We start from the raw sequence: 27,250 nt of genomic DNA, 5'->3' as shown, positions 1-27,250 counted from the left end.
ATCCCCAAGATTATCCTTACAACCCAGAACTGCAAGAACAAAATTCTAAGGGAGAATAAAAGTAAAACAAAGGATTCAATGAACTATTGATGCATACCACGGTAAGGACCACCAGAAAAGGCATTCATGGAGAACTGCTCAGTAGACACATGAGGCCAAGATGGGAATTGAGTCACCGCGAAAGTGTTCAAGGAAGAGGTTAGGGTTGGGGGTGAGGAGAGTGGCCTGGAGTGACAAGTTGATGCTGGGCACTGATCATAACAGTGACCTGTGAGACTAAGCACTTGTCAGCCATGGTAGTGTATGCTTATAATCCCAGCACTTGGGAGGTGAAGGCAATAGGATCCCACGTTCAAGGCCAGTCTGGACAACAAAAGTGAGACTCTGCTTCAGAACATTTTTTAAAGTATGTAACTATATAAAGGGAATACTTCAGTAAACCTAATTTAAAGGGAAGATTCCACAATCAAACTATGTATCAGACAAAGAAAAGGAACAAACTATGGATATCCACACAACATGGTTCAAGACTCACAAACATTATGCTGAAGGAAGCTAGAAAAAACAAGGTGTACACAACCTGAATCCATATGTGTATGCAGATGTTCAAAATGCAAGCATAGCTGGGCTGGTGGCTCACCCCTGTAATCCTAGCTACTCAGGAGGCTGAGATCTGAGGATAACAGTTCAAAGCCAAGGAAGAAAGTCTATAAGACTCTTACCTCAATTAACCACCAGAAAACCAGAAGTGGAGCTGTGGCTTAAGTGGTAGAGCACTAGCCTTGAGCAAAAAGAGCTCAGGGACAGTGCCCAGGCCCCGAGTGCAAGCCCTACAACTGACCCCCCCCCCCCAAGCTAATCAATAAGGACAGGATGCAGACCAGAGGATGCCTGCAGTGTGGAGGACTAACAAGGGGCACAGCTATCTCTGAGGATGACAAATGTGCCATTGCACTGATTTTGATGATGGCTTCCTGACACAGATATGCATGTGTCAAAATCTGTCAAACTATATGCTTGATATGTAGCTTAAGTAGGTCACATACACACAGTTAAAGCTACTTAGAAGTACTAAGTATAAGACGGGCCCCAGTGGCTCACCCGTGTAATCCTACTCAGGAGGCTGAGACCTGAGGATCAAAGCCAGCCCCGGCAGGAAAGTCAATGAGACTTATCTCCAATTAACTACCAGAAAACTGGAAGTGGGGGGCTGTGGCTCAAGTGGTAGAGTGCTTGCCTTGAGTAGAAGAGCTCAGGTACAGTGCCAGGCTCAGAGCTCAAGCCACTAGATGGGGGTGGGGTACTAAGTATAGGCAAGTCTACAGCCCACACCCTGGCCTGGGGAAAAGAACAGGCTCAGCTGAAGATCACGGCTCTGAGAATTGTGCCTGTTAGTGAAGCCAACTTTCTCACTTGGTGTAACTTTGCATTTCTGCAAAGGAAATGTGACAAAGCAAATCTCATGTGTTTCCTACTGATATTTTTAGAGCCTGGTCTGAAACAGACTAGTACTGACCAACAGAACTATAGTGCAAGCCACACAGGAACTTTTACATTTCCTAGCAATCGCACTTTTAAAAAAGCAAATCAAACCAGGTAGAATTAATTTCAACAATACATTAGATTTAACCCAATAGATAAAAACAATATTGTCATAGCAATATGTAATGAATAAAAAGCCAGAAGTGAAGGTGTGGCTCAAGTGGTAGAGCACCAGCTGTGAACAAAGAAGAAAAGTGGATCAGGAGCTCAAGATCCTGCCTTCAAGTCCTAGTACTGGCATTACAATAGTTTTTTCACAACAGGGTCTCTTTACTAAGGAGCCCGGGTTGGCCTTGAACTCATAATCTTCCTGCCGCAGTGCTCAGCCAATGTAAATGTATATTTGTTTGTTTGCTTGTTGGTTATATTAGTATAGGATTTGAACTCAGGGCCTCTACCACTTCAACTCTATTCTCAGTTGTTGTACTTTTAGTTTGTTTTTCAGATAGGGGTTCTCATTTTTGCCCAGGGCTGGCCTCAAGATGTCTATCCTCCTGAATAGTTTGAATTACATACATGAGCCACCACACCTGGTCCCTAATGGAATAAAAACGTCTCAATTACTCCTACTCACCGTGAGACTATCAGGACCACATGAGATCCTGGGGAACAATGTGGGGAAAGGCAGGTTTTCCCCAGGATGGGGGTGTGGCTTACCTTGCAGATCTCTGATGAGCCTCTCACCTGTGGTGATGTTATTCACTAAAACTGCCTGCAAGGAAGACAAACACGAAATGAAACTGTGCACCTAACAACTTAGCTTTCATAAAGTACATGTTGGGAAAGGAGGAAAGGAACAATCTGACCCAAACCCAAACCAGCTGTCAGGGCCACATGCAGCTCTGGAGGCACTATCCAATGTCCATGGATGAAAGAAACATACCCGTTTATAAAGATTTGCTTTTTACCCACCAGCCTGGAGCCTGCAAAGGGAGACATTGGATCCTAGCTCCATTCCAGCTCTTGGATACCCTTTCCCAGTCAGGCCTGGTTTATCCTCCACCCCAGAATCCAAAGAACAGCAATGGTAGCCCAAACCACAAGTCCTTTAGGCTGGCCAGGGACAGCCCTTACTCAACCAAAAGTCATAGCCCCAGGCTAAGAGAAAGAAGGAAAGAGAATTCAATGGTCATTCCACTAACAGGGCCTCTGAATATATTTTCTCCTTGTTCACCCGTCTGTGAACATGAGAGATAGGGTTTCCTCCAAAGTGAGTTACACCAAGTACAAGACTTGAACAGAGAAGGGAAGAAGCAACATGTAACTCCAAATAGCACTGAAAAATACAAAGGGAAAGAAAAGTGAGCACTGAGTCATACATTCCTTCGCAGTCACTTCAGAATGTGCTCTATTTGCCTCATGTTTATTCAGTCACTCTCCAAAACAGATACAGGAGGTGAGCAATGTATTACCTCACTTCATTTGCCAGAAAACTGAGGCACAGCTTGCTGAAGTGGCCCTAGGAGGCAAAGAGAAAACAGGAGCCCAGCAGGCATGCTTGAGCTGTGGCTACCTGCCAGCGCACTAGGAACCCGGGCAGGTCACCAGTTTCATGGGAGTTGTACCTGTGATACATAATTTACATGTTAACTTGACTGGGTGAAAGAAGACTTGAGGAAATGCTAATGGATTACTGCTGGGTGTGTCTGTGAGGTGTGTTCACAGCACTCCAGTGGAGGAGTTTGTAAACTGAGTTGACACTGAGGAGTAGACACCAAGCAATCAGCTGGTTCCAGAGTGAACAGAAAGGACAGAAAGGGGGTCTCTCTCTCTCTCTGACTCCCTCCCCCCTACCTCTCTCCTTTTCTTTGCGCTTCTCCTTTTCTGTCTCCCTGTCCCTCTCCCTCTCCCTAAGACACATCTGAGACTTTAGGATCCTGGACTCTTGGGCCCTCAGCCTGGGATTGAGGGAGAGTTACACCATTGGCTTCTCCAGTTCTCACATTCTCAAGACTTGGGACAGAGCCATACTTTCAGCATCCTAGGATCTCCAGGACTGCAGATGGCCTGCCATTGGATTTCTTAGCCTCCATCAACACTGGAGCCAATTCTCCTAACAAATCCTTCCTGAAATATATGACTCTTGGTAGCATTGTAAATACAGAACACAACTCTGCTAAAACTAAGCAAAAAGCTATGATATATCAAGAGTTATATATCACCAAGGCCAAGTGACATTTTGTGTGTACATGTTTCCTCTCATATGCAGAAGCTAGATCTAAAATACACAGGGACATCATAAATTATACAGTCCTGTAGACATTCACTCACAGTGAGACCAAACAAATCTGGTGTTTACTTTGGGAAATGGAAGGACACTTTCTGCAGAACAAGCAAGAAACCTTCATAAAACAATATACCTGTAAAATTCTTCAGCCAGGGAGATATTTTTCCAGAGAGGTAATGAGTAAAGAATGTGAAGAGGAGTACGTGTTTCCTCTCATATGCAGAAGCTAGATCTAAAATACACAGGGACATGACAAATTATTCAGTCCTGTAGACATTCACTCACAGTGAGACCAAATGAGGATATTCTTAGGAGAGGAGCAAAAGGCTCAATGCCTATGTGCATCAGATCATATAAAATATTTGTTGAAATGAACTCCAGGGAATGGAAACAAGAGGCTCTTCCTTTGTGGCAGTTTTTGTTTTCTTTTTTGTCTTGTTTGTTCATTTATTTGTCTTTGGGAGGGGAAAAGAGAAGGCATAGAAATGCAAGGAGAAAAAGTGAGCAAACTTAGCAGTGGTACTCACTGAACACTATATTGGAAATGAACTATTCAACTTGTGGGTGGGATGGGAAGGAAAAACAGACAGCAAGGAAAGGGGTGACACTGTCCAAAAAGAAATGTAATAATAAGTCAGGTAATACCTAACATGTAACTGTAACCCCTCTGTACATCACCTGTATAGTAACAATAAAAATTTGAAAAAATAATGTGAAAGGAAAGGGCTACTCAATGGGAAGCAGATTTACTCCCATTACCCTTGGAAAAAACATGCAGATGTCCGGTTCATAGGACAAAAGATTATCCCAGGGTTCTGTAAAACCACTTCTGGGTACATCTGCAAAAGAATTCAAAGCAGGATCTCGTAGGGATACCTGTATTCCCACACTCACTGCAGTTACTCACAAAAGCTGAGGAATGAAATCAATCTAAATGGCCATAGATGGATAACATGGATAAATGAAATGTGCTACATAAATAGAATGGAATATTATGCTGCCTTTACAAAGCAGGAAATTCTGGCAAATACTAAAACAAAGACAAGCTTCAAAAACTGTAAATAATATTTAATAACAATGTTAATAATAACTAATAATAAGCACTAGGACAAACAGAAAGGAAACAGATTGCATCAGAGATCATACACTAACTCCTGGGAAAAAAATCGGGGGTGGGGTGAGGAGATGGATGGTGGAGAGGAGTTGGGGAGTTAGGTAGGAAAAGGATAGTAGAGGAAAACAAAGGAGGGGTAACAATGCTCATAGGAAATGTACTCATCCTTACTCATGGAACTGTAACTCCTCTGTACAGTATCTTTACAAAAAAAAAAAAAGGTTAAAAAAATCACTTCTCTAGAAATTAGGGCAGTTTCACATGTTTCTGTTCTACCTCTCTGCCTTTTCATCTTCCCAGAGAATTGAAAATAGTGCTTATAACTACTTGAGGGTTTGGGAACTGCAACAATTTGAATGTATCTGAAAGATACATTTTTATGTGACTTTGTTTCCATGAGAATTTACTCTCCTGAAGAAAAAAAGATTTCCCTCCCACCTCCTGATTTATGCATGCAAAAACACAGCCTTCTTTTAGTAAAATTAAAAAAGGATCATAAAATCAGTATCTTTTATATACTTCTATGCTTAGCGGAAACTTTATTGAACCATTTTTCAGGGGATCTACATAGAAAAACACATAAATTCAACAGGGTTTCCTTTGTTTGTCTTCTGATTTATTGTTATTTTGCTGTGAGGGACTGACCCCCAGGGGCTTCCAAATGCCACGTAAGCACTCTAGCAGCAATCTACCTCTCAACTCAGTGAAACCACTGTTAAGTTACAAATATATTCTACTCTGCACAATCAAGTTGTTTTTCACAACCTGGGTGAGCGCTGAGTCTGAATGTATCAGAAACCACTGACATTGTTATAACAGGCTTTTTAAGTAAGGAGCTAAAATAGTCAATTAGATCCCAATTTTAATATGTGAAATGAACATGCCCAAACATACCCAAATTAACACTTCAAGATATAATATACCTAAAAATTACTAACACTTTATTTTTTACATGAAATCTTTTAGTTGTGATACATTTGACACAGCACAACTCAATTCCAACATTCTGTTTGCTAGACAGCCACCTGTGGCTAGAGACACAAGCCCTCAGGCACAGGAAAGGAGGAAAGAACGAGAAAACAAATGCTGCAGTTATATACTCACACACACTTTTTCACTCTACAACAAAACCAGCATTCACTCTCAAATACTTCATGTCCTTAGCCCAGTGGGCCAAATCAGATCAGTTTGAATATGAGTTTCTATAGAACAGCAGTATAGCATGGTGAGAACCTGAGTCTAACTCACAAAACCCTAACACTGACATGATTCATAATTAGTTCTCGTGATTAAGCAAATACATGGGTGATAAAGAGCTAAATATCTTATGGAATTATTTGACAAGGGAGCTGGTAATAGTATTATAGCCCAGATGGAAGATCCCATCTTTTAGATAGTCATGTGCTGTATAATGCAGGAAATGTGTTCTGAGAAATGCATTTCAACACTGCACAAATATTCTAGAGCATACCTAAAGCTAGATTGCATAGCCAATCACTACACCTGGCTTCAGGATGCAATCAAAAGATGCATAAACCTAAGGCAGCTGCTGGCCTAACATGGCAATTTATAGTAAATTTCTGTTCTTATTGTTATTGTTGTTTTGGTCTGTTTTCTGAGCCAGGGTCTCACTATGTAGCCTAGCTGGCCTCAAACTCAAGCCTCTTCCTCAGTTTCCCAAGTGCTGGAGCATCCATTGTAAGAACAACAATTATTAGAATACATTTTAAAATAGTGACAAAGGCCAGGCAACTAGCTACTAGCTACTGGAACTAGCTACTGAGATGTGAGGATCATGATTTGAAGCCAGCCCTGGCAGCAAAGTTCATAAGGTTCCAGTCCAAAAATAACCACACAAAAAAAGCCAGAAGTGGAGCTGTGGCTCAAATGGTAGAGCACCAGTCTTGAGCTAAAAAGCTAAGAGGCAATGGCCAGACCCTGAGTTCAAGCCCTGGTACAGGCACCTAATAATAATAATAATAATAATAATAATAATGGCATAAAAGTACTATAAATATACAAACTAGAAACAGCCATTTATTGCCAGTATCAAGTATGATTTACTGTACACAGTTATAATGTGTTATATATACTTTGCTATGGTCAGCACCACATAGGAGATAGGAATATTTCAGTCCATTATCATCTTATGGGGCCAGTGTCCTTTATGCAGCCTTGCTCCCTCCAATAGCAAAGTTACTATATGTGCAGAAATAGTTCTGGGTGAAATGGTAAGAATTATAATTATAAGGAGAGAGGAAGGAAAGGAGGGGGGAGGGAGGGGAAAAGTGAAGAGAGAAAGGGAGAAGAAAACAAAGGAGGGAGGAAAAATGAGGGAAGGGAAGGAGGAAGGAAAGGGGGGAGGGGAAAAAGGGAAGGAAGATGAACTTTATCCATCATCAATTATCTGGGAGGCCAAAAAGCTTTTGAGGTTCATTAGTGTGATACAAGGGAGGAATAAAGAGAAAAGGGTAGAAAGAGCACAACAGAGACAAGATGAGGAAAGAAACTGTCTTGAAGGAATAGGGGGTGTTGGTGTGGGGTCTGCCACCCATTTGCTCCTTGACTTTTCACTTAACTCTCTGGGTCTCCATTGCCATACCTGGGACCTAAGGGTGTTGATCGACCTGCTGGCTTCTTATGGGGGTACAATTCAACCACTGTGTGTTTTCTGTGTGGTCCCCCACCTCACACCACTTTTAGCATCCTATCCTGTTCCCTTCACCTCCTCTTGATGCCTCTGTGTGCCTCCAAAATTTTAAAAACCTCTACCTATACCTTTCCTAATGGCCCCAATGGTGGAGGCTGAGTATGATATTCCCATGGGCTGGGGATGTGGCTCAATGGTAGAGCACTTGCAGGGCCTGGAAAAGGGCGAAGGGTAAAGGCTGACACCCCAGAGTACAGACCTAAGACCCACGGTTGCTTTCTACCTTCTCTGCTTCTGACCCCTCACTGTCTCCCAAAACAGCCAAAAACGAAAATGGACAGTTCACCCTGGGTCTTTGAGTCATTTCTGAAGGTTCCTAGGTCATGTAAAATTATGATCCAATACATTTGTTTTGCTCTTTCATTATTATCTTGCCTTTTGTTCCAGGGGGTCAGCCATGGCCTTTAATAATGAACAGAAGAAATCACCCCCTTTTTTTTTTTTTACCATATGGGGTCAAACCACTTTCCAATGAAGCCAGGTGGAAGCTAGGCTCTACCAGGTCTGTCTGTCCTCAATCTTTCCACTATGTACACCTGCCATGCAAGCACATGGCCCTGAGTTCAAACCCCAATCCTGGGAGGGAGGGAGAGAAAGGAGGGAAGGATGGATGTGGGTAGGGATACATTACTGAAATAATGTGTCAGTTTCAATTGTGAATGAGTATGAAGATGACATAAGTGAGTAGTAAAATCCTGGTAAGAAAGAACCCAAGGAGACAGGAGCAGAGCCATCAGGGGGACAGGGGCAAGTGTCTGGACCTATAACTTCAGGGAAGAATGCAGAACCATGGAGTTCCAGTGGGGGCCCAGTGGAGGAAGAAGCCTAACTCTACGCAAAGCTTAAAAAAAAATAACCATGACTCCAGGAAAACACCTAGTACACACAGGCGGGGCTGTTCTACACATCCCAAGCAGCTCCTGTCAAAACATTCCTGTGGGGTTTACACAGAGGGCAACACCCTCTCAGCCTGTCAAACTTACTAAACTGAGCCAAAAAGCTTGACCCACAACTTGCTGGGAGGGCCTCGGGCACCACACCTACCAGGCCAGGATCACCCTGTGCCCTGCTCTGCAAAGGCCACGAGATTGGTTCCCATCCCTAGGCTGAGCACGGACTGATGGGACAGGAACTATGGACCAGCACTGATGCATACTTAATCCTAGAATTGCCAGGTTAGGAGCGGAAGTGTTTCAGAGAAAGAGAAATGAAGAAGAGGAGGGAGAGAGGGAGGTAAGGGAAGGGGGAAGAAAGAGAAGAAGGGGAAAAAGGAGGATAAAAGGTGAGGCAAGCTGGGAATCTGCCCATGATTCTGAGAACTTGTCACAAATGCCTTCCAGGCTCTCAGCTGCCTACATGCTCTAACATACATGTGGCTTTGATCAAAGGGAACTCTCAGGAGACCCCAAATAGGTTCATGGCAAGTCCAAGAATGCACCACCACATCTATCTAGCAGTGACCTGAAGGCCAAATGAGGGCCTCCTTTTTGTCCTGCTGCCGAAACCTTGGGTCCAGGTCCAAAGCTGCACACTTCTCAGTCCCCATCTCAGCACCCCTCAGCTCTGCTTGAAGATTTTACCCCATACTGCTCAAGAAGACAAGAGCTGGGCCTGGAGCTCAGTGGTAGAATGTGTATTTTGGCACATGAGAGGCCTTTAGTTCTACCCCCAGCACCAAAGCAGGCAGGGGACCCACAGTGTTAGCCAGGAAGAGATGCCAAATCAGAAGAGCACACCAGCACTTGAAAACTTTCATCCCTATCTTGGAGGATAGCAGACAGCACCAGCAATCCAGAATGTTCCCTAGCTGTTTTTAAGGTAGGAAATTCCCATTGGGGCTGCAGATTTCAACTCGAAGTCAGTGAAGAGGAAAAGTGGAGAAGCCCTGGCTTGTGCTCTTTTATAGGCTTCAGTGCCTTTATCCCTGACCCTCCCCAGTGGGAGGTAGCATTTCCACTCATCCTAACCTTCTGCAGACAAGCACAGACATCTGGGTACAAAAATGACCACAAACACTGAGTAGAAACAACAGGATCCCAGCCAACCATCCTCCTTAGCCATGAGCAATCACAGATATCCACTTGTCAGAGCTAAAAAGAACATAAATTAAAACACAGTTAGGTCGTATAGGTATTTTATGTATTTCCCATCAAACACTTGTCTTGCAGTGCTAAGGTAAGAAGTAGAGAAGAGAGCTGAGGTTGGTTCTCAGTGGGGGCGGACACACACAGGCCTTGGGTTTCATCCTTACCAAAAGAAAAAGGAGCCCGGCGCTGGTGGCTCACGCCTGTCATCCTAGCTACTCAGGAGGCTGAGATCTGAGGATCGCAGTTCAAAGCCAGCCCAGGCAGGAAAGACTGTGAGACTCCTATCTCCAATAAACCACCAGAAAACTGAAGGTGGCGCTGTAGCTCAAGTGGTAGAGCGCTCGCCTTGAGCTGAAAAGCTGAAGGACAGTGCTCAGGCCCAGAGTTCAAGCCCCATGACCGACAAAAAAAAAAGAAAAGAAAAAGGAGAAAGCATGATATAGGGACACTAGGATACCACTCCTCATAGAACATGTGAGCAAGGCACATGAAATAAAGGCCATGTTTGTTGAGCCCCTCACTACCATGGGAAACCTCACACTACGACAACACCTTTTGACTGTGGAATTCATCCAGAGTGCATCCAAAAATCAAATGAAGCTTTGGCCGAGGTCAAGCACAGAGCCCAGGCTGGCCGAGGTCAAGCACAGAGCCCAGGCTGCTTCCCTAGGATGAACAATGAAGATTAAGCAGAGGCGCTGAGGTACACCCACAGAGGCTACAAGGCAGCTACTGCATGTCATGTATTGTACACACAGTTTCCCTTTTTTTGTACTTAAAATATTCAGTTAAAATATAGTTACAACTTACAAGACAGTTATTATATGTAATTATTATTGTATGTTAATTACTGTACATTTAATATATGTAATGTATTATATAACCATGATAAATTCACCAAAGACAAATAATCATTTGTCTAATTCTGTTAAGTAGGTATTTTGAGTTTCCCAGTTTTAGAACAAATTTTCTGTTTCAGGTTATACAGTATACTTAGCATATAATCTTAGCTGTTCAGGATGCTGGGATCTGAGGATCTAGGTTCAAAACCAGCAGGGGCAGAAAAGTTTATGAGACTCTTTTTTTTGTTTTTGCCGGTCGTGGGGCCTGAACTCTGGGCCTGGGCGCTATCCCTCAGCTCTTCAGCTCAAGGCTAGCACTCTACCACTTGAGCCACAGCACCACTTCTGGCTTTTTCTGTTTATGTGGTGCTGAAGAATCGAACCCAGGGCCTCATACATGCAAGGCAAACACTCTACCACTGAGCCACCTTTCCAGCCCTTGTGAGACTCTTATCTCCAATTAACCACTAAAAAGTCAAAAGTCAAAGCCTGGTGCCAGTGGCTCATGCCTAGCTACTCAGAGGAGGCTAAGATCTAAGGATCGAGGTTCAAAGCCAGCTTGGGCAGGAAAGTCCAGGAGACTCCTATCTCTAATTAATCACCAGAAAACTGGAAGTGAAGTTGTTTGTGATGCAATGTGGTAAAACACTAGCCTTGAGCAAAAGAGCTCAGAACAGTGCCCAAGCCCTAAGGTTCAAGCCCCACAACTGGAAAAAAAAAAAGGAAAGTCAGAAGTGGGGCTGTGGCTCATGTGTTACAGTGCTAGCCTTGAACACAAAAGCTTAGAGATAGCGCCCAGACTGAGTTCAAGTCCTAGGATCAACACAAGCACACAAACACACAAAGTTGATATGGTCACTCAGCCATAGGACACTTCCTAGAATGTGTGGGTTCAATCATCAGCAACAACATTTTACAAAATTAATCCTTAATAGTCTGTTTCTGAACAAAGTAAGGGTTTTTTTAAAAAAATCAAATCCAATACAGAAAAAAGGTATCTGTTTCAGAAAATTCATCCATGAAAGTATGGATGTGAGAGCTGTCATTTAACTGTAAAAGGTAACCTTACCCAATTCATAATCCAGTTAAATGCCAACCCTTGTGGGCTTTTCTGCCACACAAAGATTGACTAGACCAGCATTTTGAGCCAGGTACCCATTGCAAAGCTGAACTGCACAGCATTTGTTCAGCCTGAATGCGGCCACTTTCTATCTGTACAAAGGTAGTCTTTACAAACCTGTGTTGTCCATCTGTCCTTGTCCTCCACCTGGACCTTCCAGTATTGGAGACAAGAAGTGAATCTCACAGCACCCAGGATGGTTGGATAACCCATAAGCTGCATTGGATACACATGTGCAGTTTGCTCTGTCTGCATAAACATCACACTATTTTTATTCTTGGACACACACCCATTAGGATGTGTTGTTAAAGGATACAGAGTAACTTCCACTCTAAACTTCTTTGTAATTTTCTGTAGAGCTGAAAGCTGCAGAGGAATAGTCCAATTTTCTCCCCTAAACCTGACTGAATGGAACTCTGAGGGCTTCAGGCTATCCTGTAAAATGCTCTTGATGTATGTCAATAGTTTCACTTCTGGAATCTTGCTTTTCTCTATCTCTGTTAGATCTTCAACATAGTAAAAGTAGCTTTCAAAGGCCATCTTCAAGCTGTGCTGAATCTTTTCCTGTTGTTTCTGAAACATGCACAGGAATGCATTTTGCTTCTGTACCAAACATCCTCAAGGAAAACAGATTCAGTGGATAATTTCTGCCTATGGTCTTCCAGATTATCTCCCAGGTACACCTGGAAGCTAGTACCTTCTGGCCATCCACTATGCCTGTTCAGAGATGTCATGTAACTCTGAAGCTTTAGCCTGTGACCAGCAGTGGCCTCCCTAACTGGCCTCACACAGTGGCCCTGATGGTCATCATGCTGAGTGCACTGGTGACAGAGCAGCTTCAGGTCCTCCTCACAGAAAAGGGTAAAGACCTGCTTGTGCTTCTCAAGCAAGGAAGTTTCCTCCAGTGTTTTCCCCCTCACTTTTGTCCATGAAGAGCTGCTGGGGAATTTTACTCATCCTTCCCAATTGGTGGTAGCTCCATAAATGACCCTCCTCACACCAGTGATTACAGACTGGAGAGGAAAACACCTCCAGCTGTGTCCAGGACTGCCAGATGCAAAGAAAATAGAAATTGCATTCAGTGGTAACTGGGGCTCTCAGGTCTTCCAGACAGATAGGGCACTTGGATTCTACCTGAAACTTGGCCAAGGCTGCTTTTACCTCCATCAGGCTGGGAATAAAGCTCTACACTGAGGGTTTCTTCTTCAGGGTCTCCCTAATCACAGCAGATATGCTCTCCGATGTGTCACGTTACTGAGGGGTATCTTGATGTCCTTCAAAGCTCCTGCCTTCAGTGACAGAAATTGGTGACTGGATTGGTTCTAGAAGGAGCTGACAAAAGCAGACAAGTCCAAGTCAAGGAGGTTTAGCGGTCAGCAGTTAATGGACATCAGTTAATGTCTCCTTGCTTCTGGAACGGGGTCTCTCAGAAGCTCTTGCAGGAGTCTCCCAGAAATGACTTCAAAGCTGACTTTGCACAGACTGCCTGGTACGCATGTTTTCTGTGACATATTTCTTGTTTGTTTAATGCTGGAGGCAAATTACTCGAGTTTAATTACAATGCTTGTCTTTGAGGCCTAAATCCAATTGGCAAACTAGAGAATTTATAAAGGTAGTTAAAAAGATGGATGGTCTTCTGAGACAAACCCTTTTTTCAAAGAAACAGATCTTCAATGGACTTTACTGACTTGCTCTTGTTCTGCCTCAGTTCAGACCCTCCTCATCCCAGCTGTCACCAAGGCCTGGCAATTCCCTGGCATGCTATCTCTCAAATCTCACTGCACAGAACTGATGTGAGTCCCATCTTTATTCAGCAGAACGGCAATTTTTGCTTCAAGTATTTCAAAAGCCTCCTGATTGGGTGGCCCCCTCTCCTCTGTACTCCACAAGAGCCAGGCTGCTTGGTTAAATACTCCCAGCGGATCTGATCATGCCAATCCATCACACAGAAATGTTTCCCTTGTTTTCAAACTCGTATTGTCTCTTTAATGGTTTAACTGACACTTTGGGAAACAGTACCAGGACTCCAACACCACACTGCTCAGGAATAGCCACCAGCATTCCCCCCCATCACATAACACTGCTTCCGGCCCTACTGTATGTTCCTACGGGGAATGCTCGACTGGTCTCCAAGTCACACAGAGAGGGTAACACCACACACATGGCCCTCAGGTACCTCGCACGACCCACATACCTTTGTCCCTTTGAGAATGGTAAAGAACTAAAAGTTAAAAACCTACTTTCCACAAGAAAATGTGGTATATATACACAATGGAATTCTATGCCTCCATCAAAAAGAATGACATTGCCCTGTTTGTTAGGAAATGGAAAGACTTGGAAAAAATTATATTAAATGAAGTAAGCCAGGCCCAAGAAAACATAGGTCCCATGGTTTCCCTTATTTGCAATAACTAGTATATGCCTGAGACCAGCAGAAAAGGTCAGATAAGTTGATGTTAGGTGAAATGAACCCCAAGATAAGGATTCAAATGTTTTTTCTTTCTTGCAATTGTTTCTAACATATTTATAAGATGATTTCTTTGTTGCTTTGTATGTCCCTCCCCCACAGTATAACCCCTGCTTTCATTGTATTTGATGTTGGTATAATTTGTGGAGGGGAAGGGAAAAAAACAAATCGTTTAAATAGGGATACAAGTGGACCCATTGCAACAATGAGATGTACAAGTCGTTATGTCGAAAAACAAACTTTACAACTTTGGCTGGGGGGGAGTGGGGGAGGGTGAGGGGGGGAGATGGAAAGGGATGGGAAGGGGAAACAAAGGAGGAGGCAACAATGCTTGATAAGAAATGTACTCATTACCTTGCCCATGTAATTGTAACCCCTCTGTACAGTATTTTCACAATAAAAATTTTTTTAAAAAAGAAATGTACTCATTACCTTGCCCATGTTTAAAAAAAAGAAAATCTGGGCTGGGAAGGTGGCTCAGTGGTAGAGCGCTTGCCTTGCATGCTCGAGGCCCTGGGTTCGATTCCTCAGCACCACATAAGCAAAAAGAAAAAAGCCGAAAGTGGCACTGTGGCTCAAGTGGTAGAGCACTAGCCTTGAGCTGAAGAGCTGAGGGACAGCGCCCAGGCCCAGAGTTCAGGCCCCACGACCGGACCCAAAAAAAAAAAAAAAAAAAGAAAATCTGCTTTCCAGGCTCATTCTCATCCCCCCCATGCAGTCACTGAAGACTAGAGGCAGCAGTGAGGCGCCTCTGCTCTGGTGCTGGCACTGCAGTTGAGGCAGCCTTCCAGGACATGGTTGGGTCAGGGGCAAGCCACCCATCCTCAGGTGCTAACCCATAGTACCCTCCCTTGAAGCCACAGGTACTTCACCTCCCTAATTTAAATGCTTCACTCTAAGTTGCTGAGCAGTTTCTCTACCCACACTAACCCAACCCTAAATAAATGATCTACTTTGGGGCTGGGAAGGTGGCTCAGTGGTAGAGCACTTGCCTTGCATGCTCGAGGCCCTGGGTTCGATTCCTCAGCACCAAATAAGAAAAAAGCCAGAAGTGGTGCTGTGGCTCAAGTAGTAGAGTGCTAGCCTTGAGCTGAAGAGCTGAGGGACAGCGCCCAGGCCCAGAGTTCAGGCCCCATGACCGGACCCCCCCCCCAAAAAAATGATCTACTCATCCCTCTCCAGCACCCAATATGAAATGGATTGAACCAGATAGGAAAAACCAGTGGTAGTAAAAACAGAAAAGCTGATCTAGAACCCTAATCCTAATTAGTCATAGGACAGAAGGTAACAAAAGTCAAAAGAAACTACTCTAATTGGTACAATTTGGGCTCCCTTCCAGAAGAACATTGTTGCATGGTAGGGTGCATAAAAATTCATGCCCAAAAGAGAACCTGGAACCATCCAGGGACTGTGTTTGGCCATATGGAAACTCTTTGTGGTGGAGCCAGCAAGACAGAATGCTATCTGGCAGTACTGGCCCAGCCCAGTTGGTCATGCTGCAGTCTAGGAACATCCCAAGACCGCTCCTGACTCAGCTACTTCCTCTGTCTCAAGAGATAACAATGACTATCTTTGGGGGGGGGGGGGAGGATGAGATATTTAATATGCTTATGTGTGTGCAAGAACTCTGAAAGTACAACTAATGATAAGGCTTCCCTTTCAAGAGGCAGAATCCTTCAGAGGAAGCTAAGCTTACAAATGGGTGTTGCACCAGAGGGAAGCAGCCCCAACCCAGGTTCAAATGATGCCCAAGACCCTTCAAGCCAAGCCATCATGGCCTCTCTCATTGCATAAGGTACTCATTTACATCAGGAAAACACTTTGAAAATATGGTATTTTCATGTTACACATCCCAAAGAGCTTCATGGGGCTTCTCCCCAATGAGAAACAGGAACAAAGAAAGGAATGATATGGGTTCTTCCACCTAAGGGCCATCTCATCCCACTGCATCCATATTCTTTTTATTCATGGAGCTAAGGATAAAGTGCAGGGCTTTGTACATACTAAGTACGTGCTCTGCCAGGGCTATACCCTAGCCCTGCTGCCCTCCTGTCTTTAAACTCTCCTGAACATAAAGCAATATACATGGATACTTCTTCCACCTTCTACCCAGACATCTTTTTCTTTTTTTTTTTTCTGAGTCTTTCTAGTCAGCTGCTTCCCTTCAGGAATGATTATAGGGACTCAATTTCCATCACAAAGGAAGTGTTTCTCAAACAATTTTCTTTGCACTGCTATAGTACTAATTTACATGCCTAACAAATAAATGAGAAGTATAAATGTCAAAGTGGATATACTGCTGCAAGGAATGAACCTCAAGAGAATACTACACACACACAAATACTGAAAATGAAGCTATTTCTGACTGAGTTTTGGCAAGAGAAAATGAACTGTGAAAATAAAAAGGAAAAATTACAATGAAAACAACATTCAAAGAGGCTTTCAAAATGGAGCTAGGAGATCATTAAGAAACAGGACAAACGGTGGGTGCTGGTGGCTCATGCCTATAAATCCTAGTTCCTCAGGAGGCTGAGATCTGAGGATTGCAGTTCAAAGCCATCACAGGCAGGAAAGGCTGTGAGACTTTTATTTCCAATTAACCACTAGAAAACTGGAAGTGGCACTATAGCTTAAAGTGGTAGAGCACTAGCCTTGAGCAAAGGAGCTCAGAGACAGTGACCAGGCCCTGAGTTCAAGCCCTATGACCACCAACAAAAAAACAAAAAGAAAAGAGACAGAATAACCTATGCAAATTCCATCTGCTACCTCAAAGGGAAATTTTGGTTACCTCCACCCTTTTCATTGCATCTAGAACAACCCAAACAGTTTGAAGAACAGAAAAGTTACCGCACTCTTGCTTTGTGCACATTTCCATCCTTTTTACATTGACTTTTGTTGTCTCCTCCACCCCCAAGAACTGAACTCAGGGCCTTGCACATGCTATACAAATGCTCTGCCCCTGAGCTACACTACCAACAACCATTCTTTACCATTCTTCACTTTATCTTCTATCAGCCAGATAGCCTCTGTTCCTTTTCATTATTCAAAAGCCTATAGACAGGGTTCCACTTCCCCTTCCTTGGAACACTGACTCAGCTAGTCGAATTGTCTTCCTAATTTTAATAGCTGAAACCTCAAATAATATCCTTATACAGTTTTAGTTTGAATTGACAGAATAAACTATTTTCCCCCAAGGAATGTTTTAAGGGATTCTGTCTCTGAACATACTTGTGCCTTATTATTTCCAACTGAACAGAACAGGATTTCAAGAACAGAAACAGTGTTTCCCAGTGAAGAAAAATAAAGCAGCACAAATAAAACTGGCACAATCCCCAATGAAGATGTGAGTACAGGAAAGTGTTCTGCAAGGGAAGAGAATACTTTAGTAAGGAAGTGGGGGGGGGGGAGGTAGCAGATAATGGGTAAACACCAATAGAAACAAATAAACTCAAAAACCCTTAAGGAGAAAGTGGAGGGAGGAGGGAAGGAAGAAAGGAAAGTCTGGGGCCCTAGCTGTAAACAATTCATTGTGGAGTAAAATGCTGGAACTAGTTCACACTAAGTCCACATTTGAGATAACAGACACAGGGATACAACCTCCTTTCAATAAATCAAACATTCTTTATAGGGAGAGGTGTTTACAATAGTAAAAATAAACCACCCTCAGTAATAAATGGCTATAACTCTGTTGTACTATCCAGTAGAAGATAGTTCCACTTTTTATCAGCTATATAATTTAGTGAAAAAGCTTAATCTCAGGGAAAAAAATGCAATCCTCAGAAAAAGATAACGTTCAATTGTCAGAAAGCCCCTTACACACACACAGACACAGACACACAGACACACACACAGACACACACACAGACACACACACATACACACACACACACACACACACACACACACACACACACACACACACACACACACACACACACACACACACACACACACACGCTTCTCTTGTTTTTTATAAAAACTCCCTTAGCCTCCCCAGTGCTGGAATTACATGTGTGTACCACCACACCTGGCTAGAGGCCTCTTGTCAATCCATGTAAGATCTGGTGTGGTTTGCTTTTGATTAAACAGTTATAAATTGGGCATAGTGATGCACACCTATAATCTTAGTTTCTTGGGAGGTTAAGGCATGGAGCTGTGAGTTCGAGGCTCACCTCAGCCACATAGCAAGAAGACTATCCAAAAGAGGAGAAAAAAGCCCAACTTTCTTGGTAGTATTCAGACATAAACACTTTAATCTTTAAGATACAAGCACCTGGCACAACAGTGCAGTGGTAATGCCAGCATCAGGAGGAATCTGGGGTCACCTTGGTCCTTCTGCATTTCTCACTATTACCACTGCAGAAGTTCCACAGGCCCAACTAGGAACTTAGGTCTCAATACAGGGCAATGCCCAAAGCTCAACCGACAGACATACTCTACAGGCACAAAGTATCATTCAAAAGAGAATGGTGAGGGAAACACAGCAGGCCTTACCTTCTCATCCTGGTATACCCTGTTGACACTCTCCAGCTGGAAGTTGTGGCTGGACTGGATCTTGTCGAGCTGTTCTCGCTGCTTCTCTAGCTCGCCCTGGAATTCGTTCTTTTTCAACTCCACAGCACCTCTCTCTGCGGCCGCCCTGCGGACCCTGTTTTCCAACTCTAAGACTCGGGTCTGTAAGGAGACCACAGTGTGAGGGCCAAGGTCAAACATCCCCAGACATGGCCCAACCAAGATCCCTTAATGAAGCCCACACTGAGGACTTATCTGCACCCACCACCAAAATGCAGGGAGACTAGCAAGAAGACTGTCAATGATGGAAGATGTCAACTAAACGGGTAAGGTGCTTGTTGTAGGCAGGCCAAAGACCTAGACATAGAGACTGGGGAATTAAGCTTTACTAGATCACAGGTTTCAAAGATGCCCAAGTCTGGCAAAAAAACAAAAACAAAAAAACTTTAGCCAAAATTGACCACAGTATGTGAGAAAGCTAAAATCATTATTTTCATTAAGTGATGATGATAAAGACTGACATCTTTAAAAACATACTTCCTTATACTGATCATCCCAATGTACTGTGTCACCTGTAAAGTACAGAATTGAGAATGGGCATGTCCAACATATCTCTGTGAGCCATCTTACCACCTCCAAACACTCAAGTGAGAAGCAGAGATGTTGGTTTCAGTAGCAATCCTCAACAGTCTCACACAGAGGAAGCAGCACTGGATTGAACTAAACTCCCAGAGTATATGCTCTGGGCCCAATGATTTAGGAGACAACACAGAGCAAGCTCCTGGGGCATCCAGAAATGTTAAACACTGGATGGCATCCACACACACAAAACAAACAAGATACCTGTAGTTCCATGCTCCGGGAGCTTGCAATCCAGTAGTTGAAGCCCAAGATGACGACACAAGCCACCAGGGCAGCCAGGACAAGGGGTGGAGACTTCATGCTGCGACGCCCGTTTCCCAATCCCATCATCTCAAAATCAAAGCTGAGAATCTGCCAAATAAAAAAAAAAAAAAGGGGAGACAGGAAGATGGCTCAGTGGTAGAGTGCTTGCCTTGCATGCATGAGACCCTGGGTTCAATTCTTCAGCACCACAATAGCAGAAAGCTGGAAGTAGCACTGTGGCTCAAGTGGTAGAGAGCTGAAGGCTAGCCCAGGCCAAGAGTTCAGGCCCCACAACCAACAAAAATAAAAAAATAAAATAAATAAAAAACAAGAAAGAAGCTTCCAAACTAGTACTGTCATTCCCAAAGCAGGCGACATCCATCCTCACCACCCACGGGAGGGTAGCCCATGAGGAAGCACAGATTCAAGCTCTCCTTGACACGTGAGAAAGCATGGATCGTGGCTATGTCACAGGTCTGTGGCTGGGAGTGGTAGCAGACTTCCCAGCACAGGCTCACCATCCAGCATGAGACCTCAGGCTAAGTACCATTTATCTTATGCTTCAGGTTCCCAGTTTGGGGCATAATTATACTATACACCAACAGGAAATGTCTGAGGATTAATCATATTTGTAAACAATAGCAAATATTAAGTGTAAGGTCTGCATGGGCCTGCAGGCCTGGTGCAGACACCTCCCTACCTCTTGGCTAAGTTTCCATCATTATCTGTGTTACCTACGGAACTGAAAGCAGTCACCTCCTCCTCCAGGGGTGGTTAGGGCCTCCTCTGGTCACGTGTCTCCCATTTGACCTTAGGAGGGTCCCAGACCCTGAGGTATGTCCAGATCCATTGTGGCCACACCTTTCCCCCACCTGGCCACACCTCTTCCTGTCCCTGGCCTACGGAAGTCCTGGCCCAGGGGTGGGTCACCTCTCTTTTTTCAGCCTTGCCTCTCCACCATGCACAGCAGGGGCAGCAGTTCGGTAAATAAACTTCTTTTCCTGCCTGAATAGTGCATGGTGCTCTCTCTCTTCACTGGCTACCTAATGAAACCTACCTACCTAATATACCTTACATTGTTTCCATATCATGTTAAAAGAATCCCTTTAACTGCCCAGAGAAGGCTTTATATGATTCCTAACAAGTGAGGGTTTTCATTTGTTTATGAGGTTTTTTTTTTTTAACCAATTGACAAAATCGCAGGAAACCTAGGCCATAGGTCACCCCCAGTCTCACCGCTCAGATGAGGCCCAGGTGACCATAGTATCTCCTTTCACAGCGTGAGAGGGACAGGAATGGGAGGTGTATAACTGGGCTAAAGAGGAAGGGGCAGGAGGGTAGAGGTCCAGTTCCGTTTCAGGATTCAGAATGGAAATGACCCCCTGGCTCCTTGCACATACATTTCTGACCTTATGGGCTGTGTTTGTGCAACTGTAGGGTGATGTGCTCCATAGTGATGTTAACAAGAACTGTCTCCCACTGAGAGCAAGAGTGCACAGGGAGCACAGGAAGACAGCTAGAAGTCAGGGGCGATCAATTTTGTTCCCAGACTTTGACCCAAAACCAGATATGGCTGAATTGGAGCACCAGTCACCAAGTAAAAGGGAAGTTGACTGGAACAGATTTTAAAAAATCTTATCAGAGTGAGGAGAGCTGGGAAGAGTACAGAAAATTAAAGGAAAGGAAAAAAGAGAAAGGGAGAAAAGAGAAAAAGGTAGGAGGATGGAAAAGAGGAAGGAAAGGAAGAGAGGAAAGGATGGACAGAAGGTAGAAGATGATGGAAAGGAGGTTATAAGAGGAAAGTGAAGAGGAAGGTGGAGGAGGTAGAGGAAGAAGAGGAGAGGTCAAGATTCACCGGTAAGAGCATATTCAGATTCTCATAGTAGAGGTTAACCTGCCATCAAAGGTAGCTTCCTTCTGTTAGCTGCTAGCAAAGGACCTGGGGTAAATAAAAACATGTACAACAAAGCCACTGCATGACCATGGCTAGATGCCTGGGTACACTGCCCACTTATGACCTCAAATCTGCAGCTCTGGTCTCAGGGGGAAAGACCAAAAAAAAGCACATTTAATTCAGTTATTGCTTATGTCAACAAACACTGTATATTCTAGAGGAACGCTTAAAAAAAAAAACTAAAATTCTAGAAAGTTCTACCTGTCTCCTAAAAATGATTCCATTGCCCTATCATATCTGATTTGAATCACAGGTAAGTTTTTTTTTTCCCTCACTCTCTTAAAGTTTTATTTTATTTATTTTTTGCTGGTACTGGGCCTTGGCACTGTCCTTGAGCTTTTGTGCTCAAAGTTAATGCTCTACCACTTGACCCTTAGTTCCACTTCCGGCTGTTTGTGGTTAATTGGAGATAAGAGTCTATTGGACTTAACTGCCAGGAGAGCTTCTAACCACAATCCTCAAATCTCAGCCTACTGAGTAGCTACGATTACAGGTCTGAGCAGTAGCAACCAGCTTCACACACACACACACACACACACACACACACACACACACACACACACACACACACACACACACACACACACACACACACACACACACACACACACACACACACACACACACACACACACACACACACACACACACACACACACACACACACACACACACACACACCAAATGGGAGTACCATACACAGTAAACTATAAAACTACTTCTCTCCCTTCAAAGTATAAAAGGACCACTCCCAACAAGAAGAATATTTTCTTATGTCTAAGTCCAGTGCCAGTATCAACAAACCACAAGTACACCTCACATATCTTAAAACAGCAGAACCCGCCCCATCCTTGCATACCCAATTCAATGGCTTTATGCTCTCTATAAGTGATTCAAAGTATAGACACTATTCTCAGAGTTCTCAGATGTCACTTTAGATGGTTTTCTGATGCATACACAAGCTGAAATACTTACTTTCAATCCAAATGTCCATCTCCTAACACATCTTACTGCCCTTTTCCTGGAAGCATATTATAGTTTGCTCCATTTTGTTAAAAGGCTGAAGAAAGCATCACTGTATCAGGATTTAATTAAACTATCTCCTACTAGGGAAAGTCAGGGTTCTTTTGGTTTTCAAGAGGTTTCCAGCAATATGCCATGAACATACTAACACAACACTGAATAAGAGACTATACCTACATGTGCAGTCATTTATTCACAATACAAAAAGCCCAAAGAGACTTTCAGAAACTTCCAGCAATGACACCAGATGGGAGCCCAAATCAAGATCTGATCAGAACGTACTTGAGGCTATAAAGCATTTTTATTCTTCTCTTCTGGTGAAGTCACACATTTCACTGCAGAAAGACTACCTTTCAAATATTATTATAGCTTGTTGAATTCCCAGTTGCAGAGCCTGGAGATAAGAAAGGCCAACTGTATCTGGTTTCATATTATTTTAAATTATTTGTCCAGGAGTAGCAGCGTGGCTTAGCTAAGTGACACTTAAGCATGAGGGCCTAGAGTTTGTCTCTAGCAAAACAAAAAAAGTTCATTTATTGTTAATTCCTTCTTGTAATAAGGAACAAGGAAGAGGAAAAACAATACTTTTCCTCTCTTAACAGCTAGCCACCCCTTATGGCGAACTCATTTTTACCTAGTTCTTTGAGAAACTACTTCTCTCATATATTAAATTCCCTAACAATATATTTTTTAGGTGGATGCTTGCAAAATCTTTTATATTCTAGCAAGTAGGTATGCCTGAAGTCTAAATACAGGAAACAGACTCAGCTTAAAGAGAAGCCTCTGATGAACACTAACATTCTCTTTCCTTAGGCCTGACATTAAAAAGTTCACTGAACACTCCCAAAAGTGAGGTATAGTGCTAGAACCACGCAGTTCAGGATAACCAGGTCTACCCTGGCCTCACTGACCCCCCTCATGGTTACAAGGAGAATTAAATGAATCTAGATGCCAGAAGTGCTTGGACAGCAGCTGACTTGTATTAACTGTAAATGTTGATGCTACTGTTATTACTATAGTTGGAAAGAGGAAGATCAGATTACTTCTAGATCCAATCTTTTCTCCACCTTACCTCCTGCAACTGCCATCCACAAAAGCAACACAGATGATCACCATATAGAGCAGTGGGTGTCCTACACACAACCTGGAAGAGAAGAGCTGAGTGAGCCTCTTACTGTGACCCAGTGCCAGGCTGGACACACAGCAAAGTCAAGGGTAGCCCAGGTTCCTGATGTGGAACAGGGGTGACAGGCAAGAGCAACCATGAGGAAGAAAGGCAAACACTGAGACTTGAGACTGAAGCTGAATCTATGAAACCACAGGCTCCTCAAAAGTGATGGTTAGAGATTTGCGTTTGTACTACGTCATCAGAAAACTGCAGATTCCTATCTACAGGCATTAGATCCTTTTACAAAACTGAGCATTGTTTGCTTTAAGAAAAAAGTCTTAGGAGACACAAATGTGTTTGAAGGGTATATAGGTCAGTGGCAGAGTGTTTAGTATGTGTTTAGTATGTAGAAGGATCTGGATTAGATTCCCAGCAATTGGGGGGTAGGGACATATGAAAATAGACAATATGTTAAATACATCAGCCCCTTGAGCTTGTTAAGTACTTTTATTCATCACTTTTGATGACATAGCTAAATATATAAGAACCATCATCAAACTAGATGAACTTGGAAAGCCAAGGTCCACAACGCAGAAACAACCCGGCTTCTCTAAACGGTGAGGCGGCCACATTATCTGTCCACTCTCAACAGGAAGAGCTCCACCTACTTCAAAGAGCTGAGTGCTCCGCAGAAAGTTCAAAAGTCGCTGCAATGAGCCAACACACCCCATCACACCGTACACAACAAGGGCTTGGTCACATTTTTTTTTTTTTGACAGTTCAAACATGTTCTATCTTGTTGAAGGTCAGCATGGACCATATTGTGCATTTTTTATAAATAGAAGTTTTACTGACCCATGCCTTCTACAATTATCTCTTAAGAGATGCTTTCTAGCTTGCTAGAGAACAGTTAAAACAGACCAATGCATAGGATTATAAGGTTTAAATATTTACTATCTGCCCATTTTTAGAATGTTTGTTGACCTCCTCCTCTGAGCCATGAAGATTAAGCGATAAAGTCCATAGTCACCTGTGAAACTGACTTACAAATTTACCAGGAAGTATACAGTCACTCCTCTCTCACTTCCTCAAACCCCAGTTATTGACACATTTTCCCCAATTGAGTCAGATGATAGTTTGTAGAAACTTTACGAGCATGTAAGGCCGGGCACAGGTGGTTCACACCTGTAATCATAGTTACTCAGGAGGCTGTGATCTGAGAATCGTGGTTCAAAGCCAGTCTGCGCAAGAAAGTACATGAGATTCTTATCTCCAATTAACTATCAAAAAAGCACAAAGTGGAGCTGTGGTTCAAGTGGTAGAGTGTTACACTTGAGCAAAGTAGCTCAGGAACAGTACCCAGTCCTGAGTTCAAGTCCATGATAGGCATAAAATAAAAAAGTAAAATAAAATCAAAACCTTTTTGTACAACTAAAGATACTTTTTAAAGTGGAAAAAAATGCAGCCATACATGATTATGTACGCTTAGTATCCCAGCACTCAGGAAGGAGAATTACCAATTCAAGGCCAGCCTAAGCCACAGGGTGAGACTTTGTATAAATAATAAATATACAATAAACAAGAATGTTCTCTATTAGGTGGAGAAACACCAAAAAGAGAGTATGTAGATAAATGAAAACTAATAGAAGAGCTAAATTCCATCTTGTTTATCCAGTATTTAGAATTTTCTAAAGACAGCCTTACCCCCTAATCTTGGCAAAAATTTACAGATTTTTCCTTTTAATTCAAGAGCCCCAGACTGCAGCCCAAATTTTGCTAGTTATCCATAAGCTATGAATTAGTTGTTACATTTTTCTTACTAGTTGAAGAAAGTTCAAAGATATGTGAAAAGTACATCAGAAGAAGACTTGAAGCTTGGCATGGTAATGCGCGTCAATAATTCTAGCATACTGGAGGATCATGGGTTCAAGGCAGCCTATACTTCATAGAAAGACTCTGTGTTTAAAGAAAAAAAAAGCCAGTCACCAGTCGTTCTCGCCTATAATCCTAGTTATTCAGGAGGCTGAGATCTAAGGATCGAGGTTCAAAGGCAGCCCAGGCAGGAAACTCGTTAAGACTCTTATTTCCAATAAGCCTTTCCACTAGAAAACTGGAAGTGGTGCTGTGGCTCAAGTGGTAGAGCACTCGTCTTATGCTGAAGAGTGCAGGGAAAGTGCCCAAGCCCAGAGTTCAAGCCCCAAAACCGACAAAAAATAAATAAATAAACAACACCAGTAGCTCACATCTGTAATTCTAGCTACATGGGACATCAAGAGAATCTAGGTTGGTTCCAGACCAACCTGGGCATAAAAGTCCAAGAGACTCCATCTCAACAGAAAGATGCGAGGGGTGTTAGCGTGAGTCTGCCATCCCAGCTACAATAAAAGCCTAAAATAGGTGGATTATGGTCCAGGCATGAACCTGGGCAGGAAGGAAGACCAGAGCAAAAAAGGGCTGAAGGTATGGCTCAGCAGCAAAGTATCTTCTTAGCAGGCACAGTGTCCTCAGTTTCAAAGCCTAATGCAAAAAAATATAAAAAGCATCTAATTCTAAAAATTTTAATTCTTAAAAAAAAAGTTTTAGAGGAACAGGACCATACCCATTTACTTACATAGCTGTCCCTTATTCCAAGACCCCATTTGGATAACAAAATCTAAGGGCTTTCAAACCACTTATTTAAAATGATATTACATCTGAATATAACCTATGCAAATATTATACTTGAAATAATCATTAGACTGTTGACAATATCTAATATTATGGAAATACCTGTTATGCTGTATAGATTAGTACCTGACAACAACTTAACAAGAAGACTTCACATGTTTAGAAAAGAAGCAATTTGTTTCCAATGTGGGGCTTGAACTAGGGGCCTGGGAGCTGCCCCTAACCTCTTTTTGCTCAAGGCTAGCACTATATCACTTTGAACCGTACCACTATTTCCAGTTTTCTGGTGGTTAATTGGAGATAAGAGTCTTACTAATTTTCCTGCTGGGGTTGGCTTTGAATTGCAATCCTCAGATCTCAGCCTCCTGAGCAGGTGTGAGTTACCAGCTCCTGGTATCAATTTTTTTTTTAGTTGCAATTCAGAAGTTAGTTGAGTCTACAGCAGTAGAACCACAAGATAGGGGCTAACCCCATATTATTTATAGCTATTGGGCTGCAGACTTGAGTAGCTGTGACAACTAAAACCTAAAATGTCTGGAAAAGGGTAGCTAGCTGACCTTAGCCACAGTTCAATGGTTCCCAAAGTGTGGTTAGTCGCATCAGTTTTGCCTTGGAATTTGTTAGATATATAAATTTCCTGTCTGAAAAAAGACTTAACAGATTAGCATCTTGGGATACCATTAGCCACTAGTGTGCAAAAGGCAGAACAGGCCTTATGGATAAAGGCTTGAGGCCTACTCCATTTGCTCTAGCTTACCCTGCTGGACAAGGCACACTAATGCATTTGGTTCTGGACACCTTTTTTTCTTTTTTGAAGTAGTAGGGCTTGAACTCAGGGCCTGGGCACTCCCTGAACTCTCTTGCTCAAGGCTAGTACTCTATCACTTTGAGCCACAGCTCCCACTTGCAGTTTTTGAGTGGTTAATTGGAGGTAAGAGTCTCACCAGGACTTTTCTGCCTGGGCTGGCTTCAAACTGCAATCCTCAGATCTC

General features: G+C 43.1%; 1 protein-coding gene across 1 annotated transcript in view; it reads right to left on the bottom strand.

Annotated features, from left to right (window-relative positions):
• The window catches only part of Golm1 (golgi membrane protein 1), a 43,914-nt gene extending 20,334 nt beyond the window's left edge, over positions 1–23,580 (bottom strand). The window contains exons 1-4 of the mRNA XM_042671079.1: positions 23,556–23,580; positions 19,465–19,614; positions 18,604–18,783; positions 2,200–2,254 (exon numbers count right to left, since the gene is read on the bottom strand). Of these exons, the coding sequence (XP_042527013.1) occupies positions 2,200–2,254; positions 18,604–18,783; positions 19,465–19,593 (364 nt within the window). The 5' untranslated portion in view covers positions 19,594–19,614; positions 23,556–23,580. The remainder of the gene's footprint in view (positions 1–2,199; positions 2,255–18,603; positions 18,784–19,464; positions 19,615–23,555) is intronic.
• Between the last annotated feature and the right edge of the window lie 3,670 nt (positions 23,581–27,250).

Source organism: Dipodomys spectabilis, unplaced genomic scaffold (assembly GCF_019054845.1).
Source record: "Dipodomys spectabilis isolate Male_0828 unplaced genomic scaffold, ASM1905484v1 ptg000597l, whole genome shotgun sequence".
In the NCBI taxonomy this organism is placed as follows: Eukaryota; Metazoa; Chordata; class Mammalia; order Rodentia; family Heteromyidae; genus Dipodomys; species Dipodomys spectabilis.
This window is presented reverse-complemented; position numbering and strand designations above follow the sequence as displayed.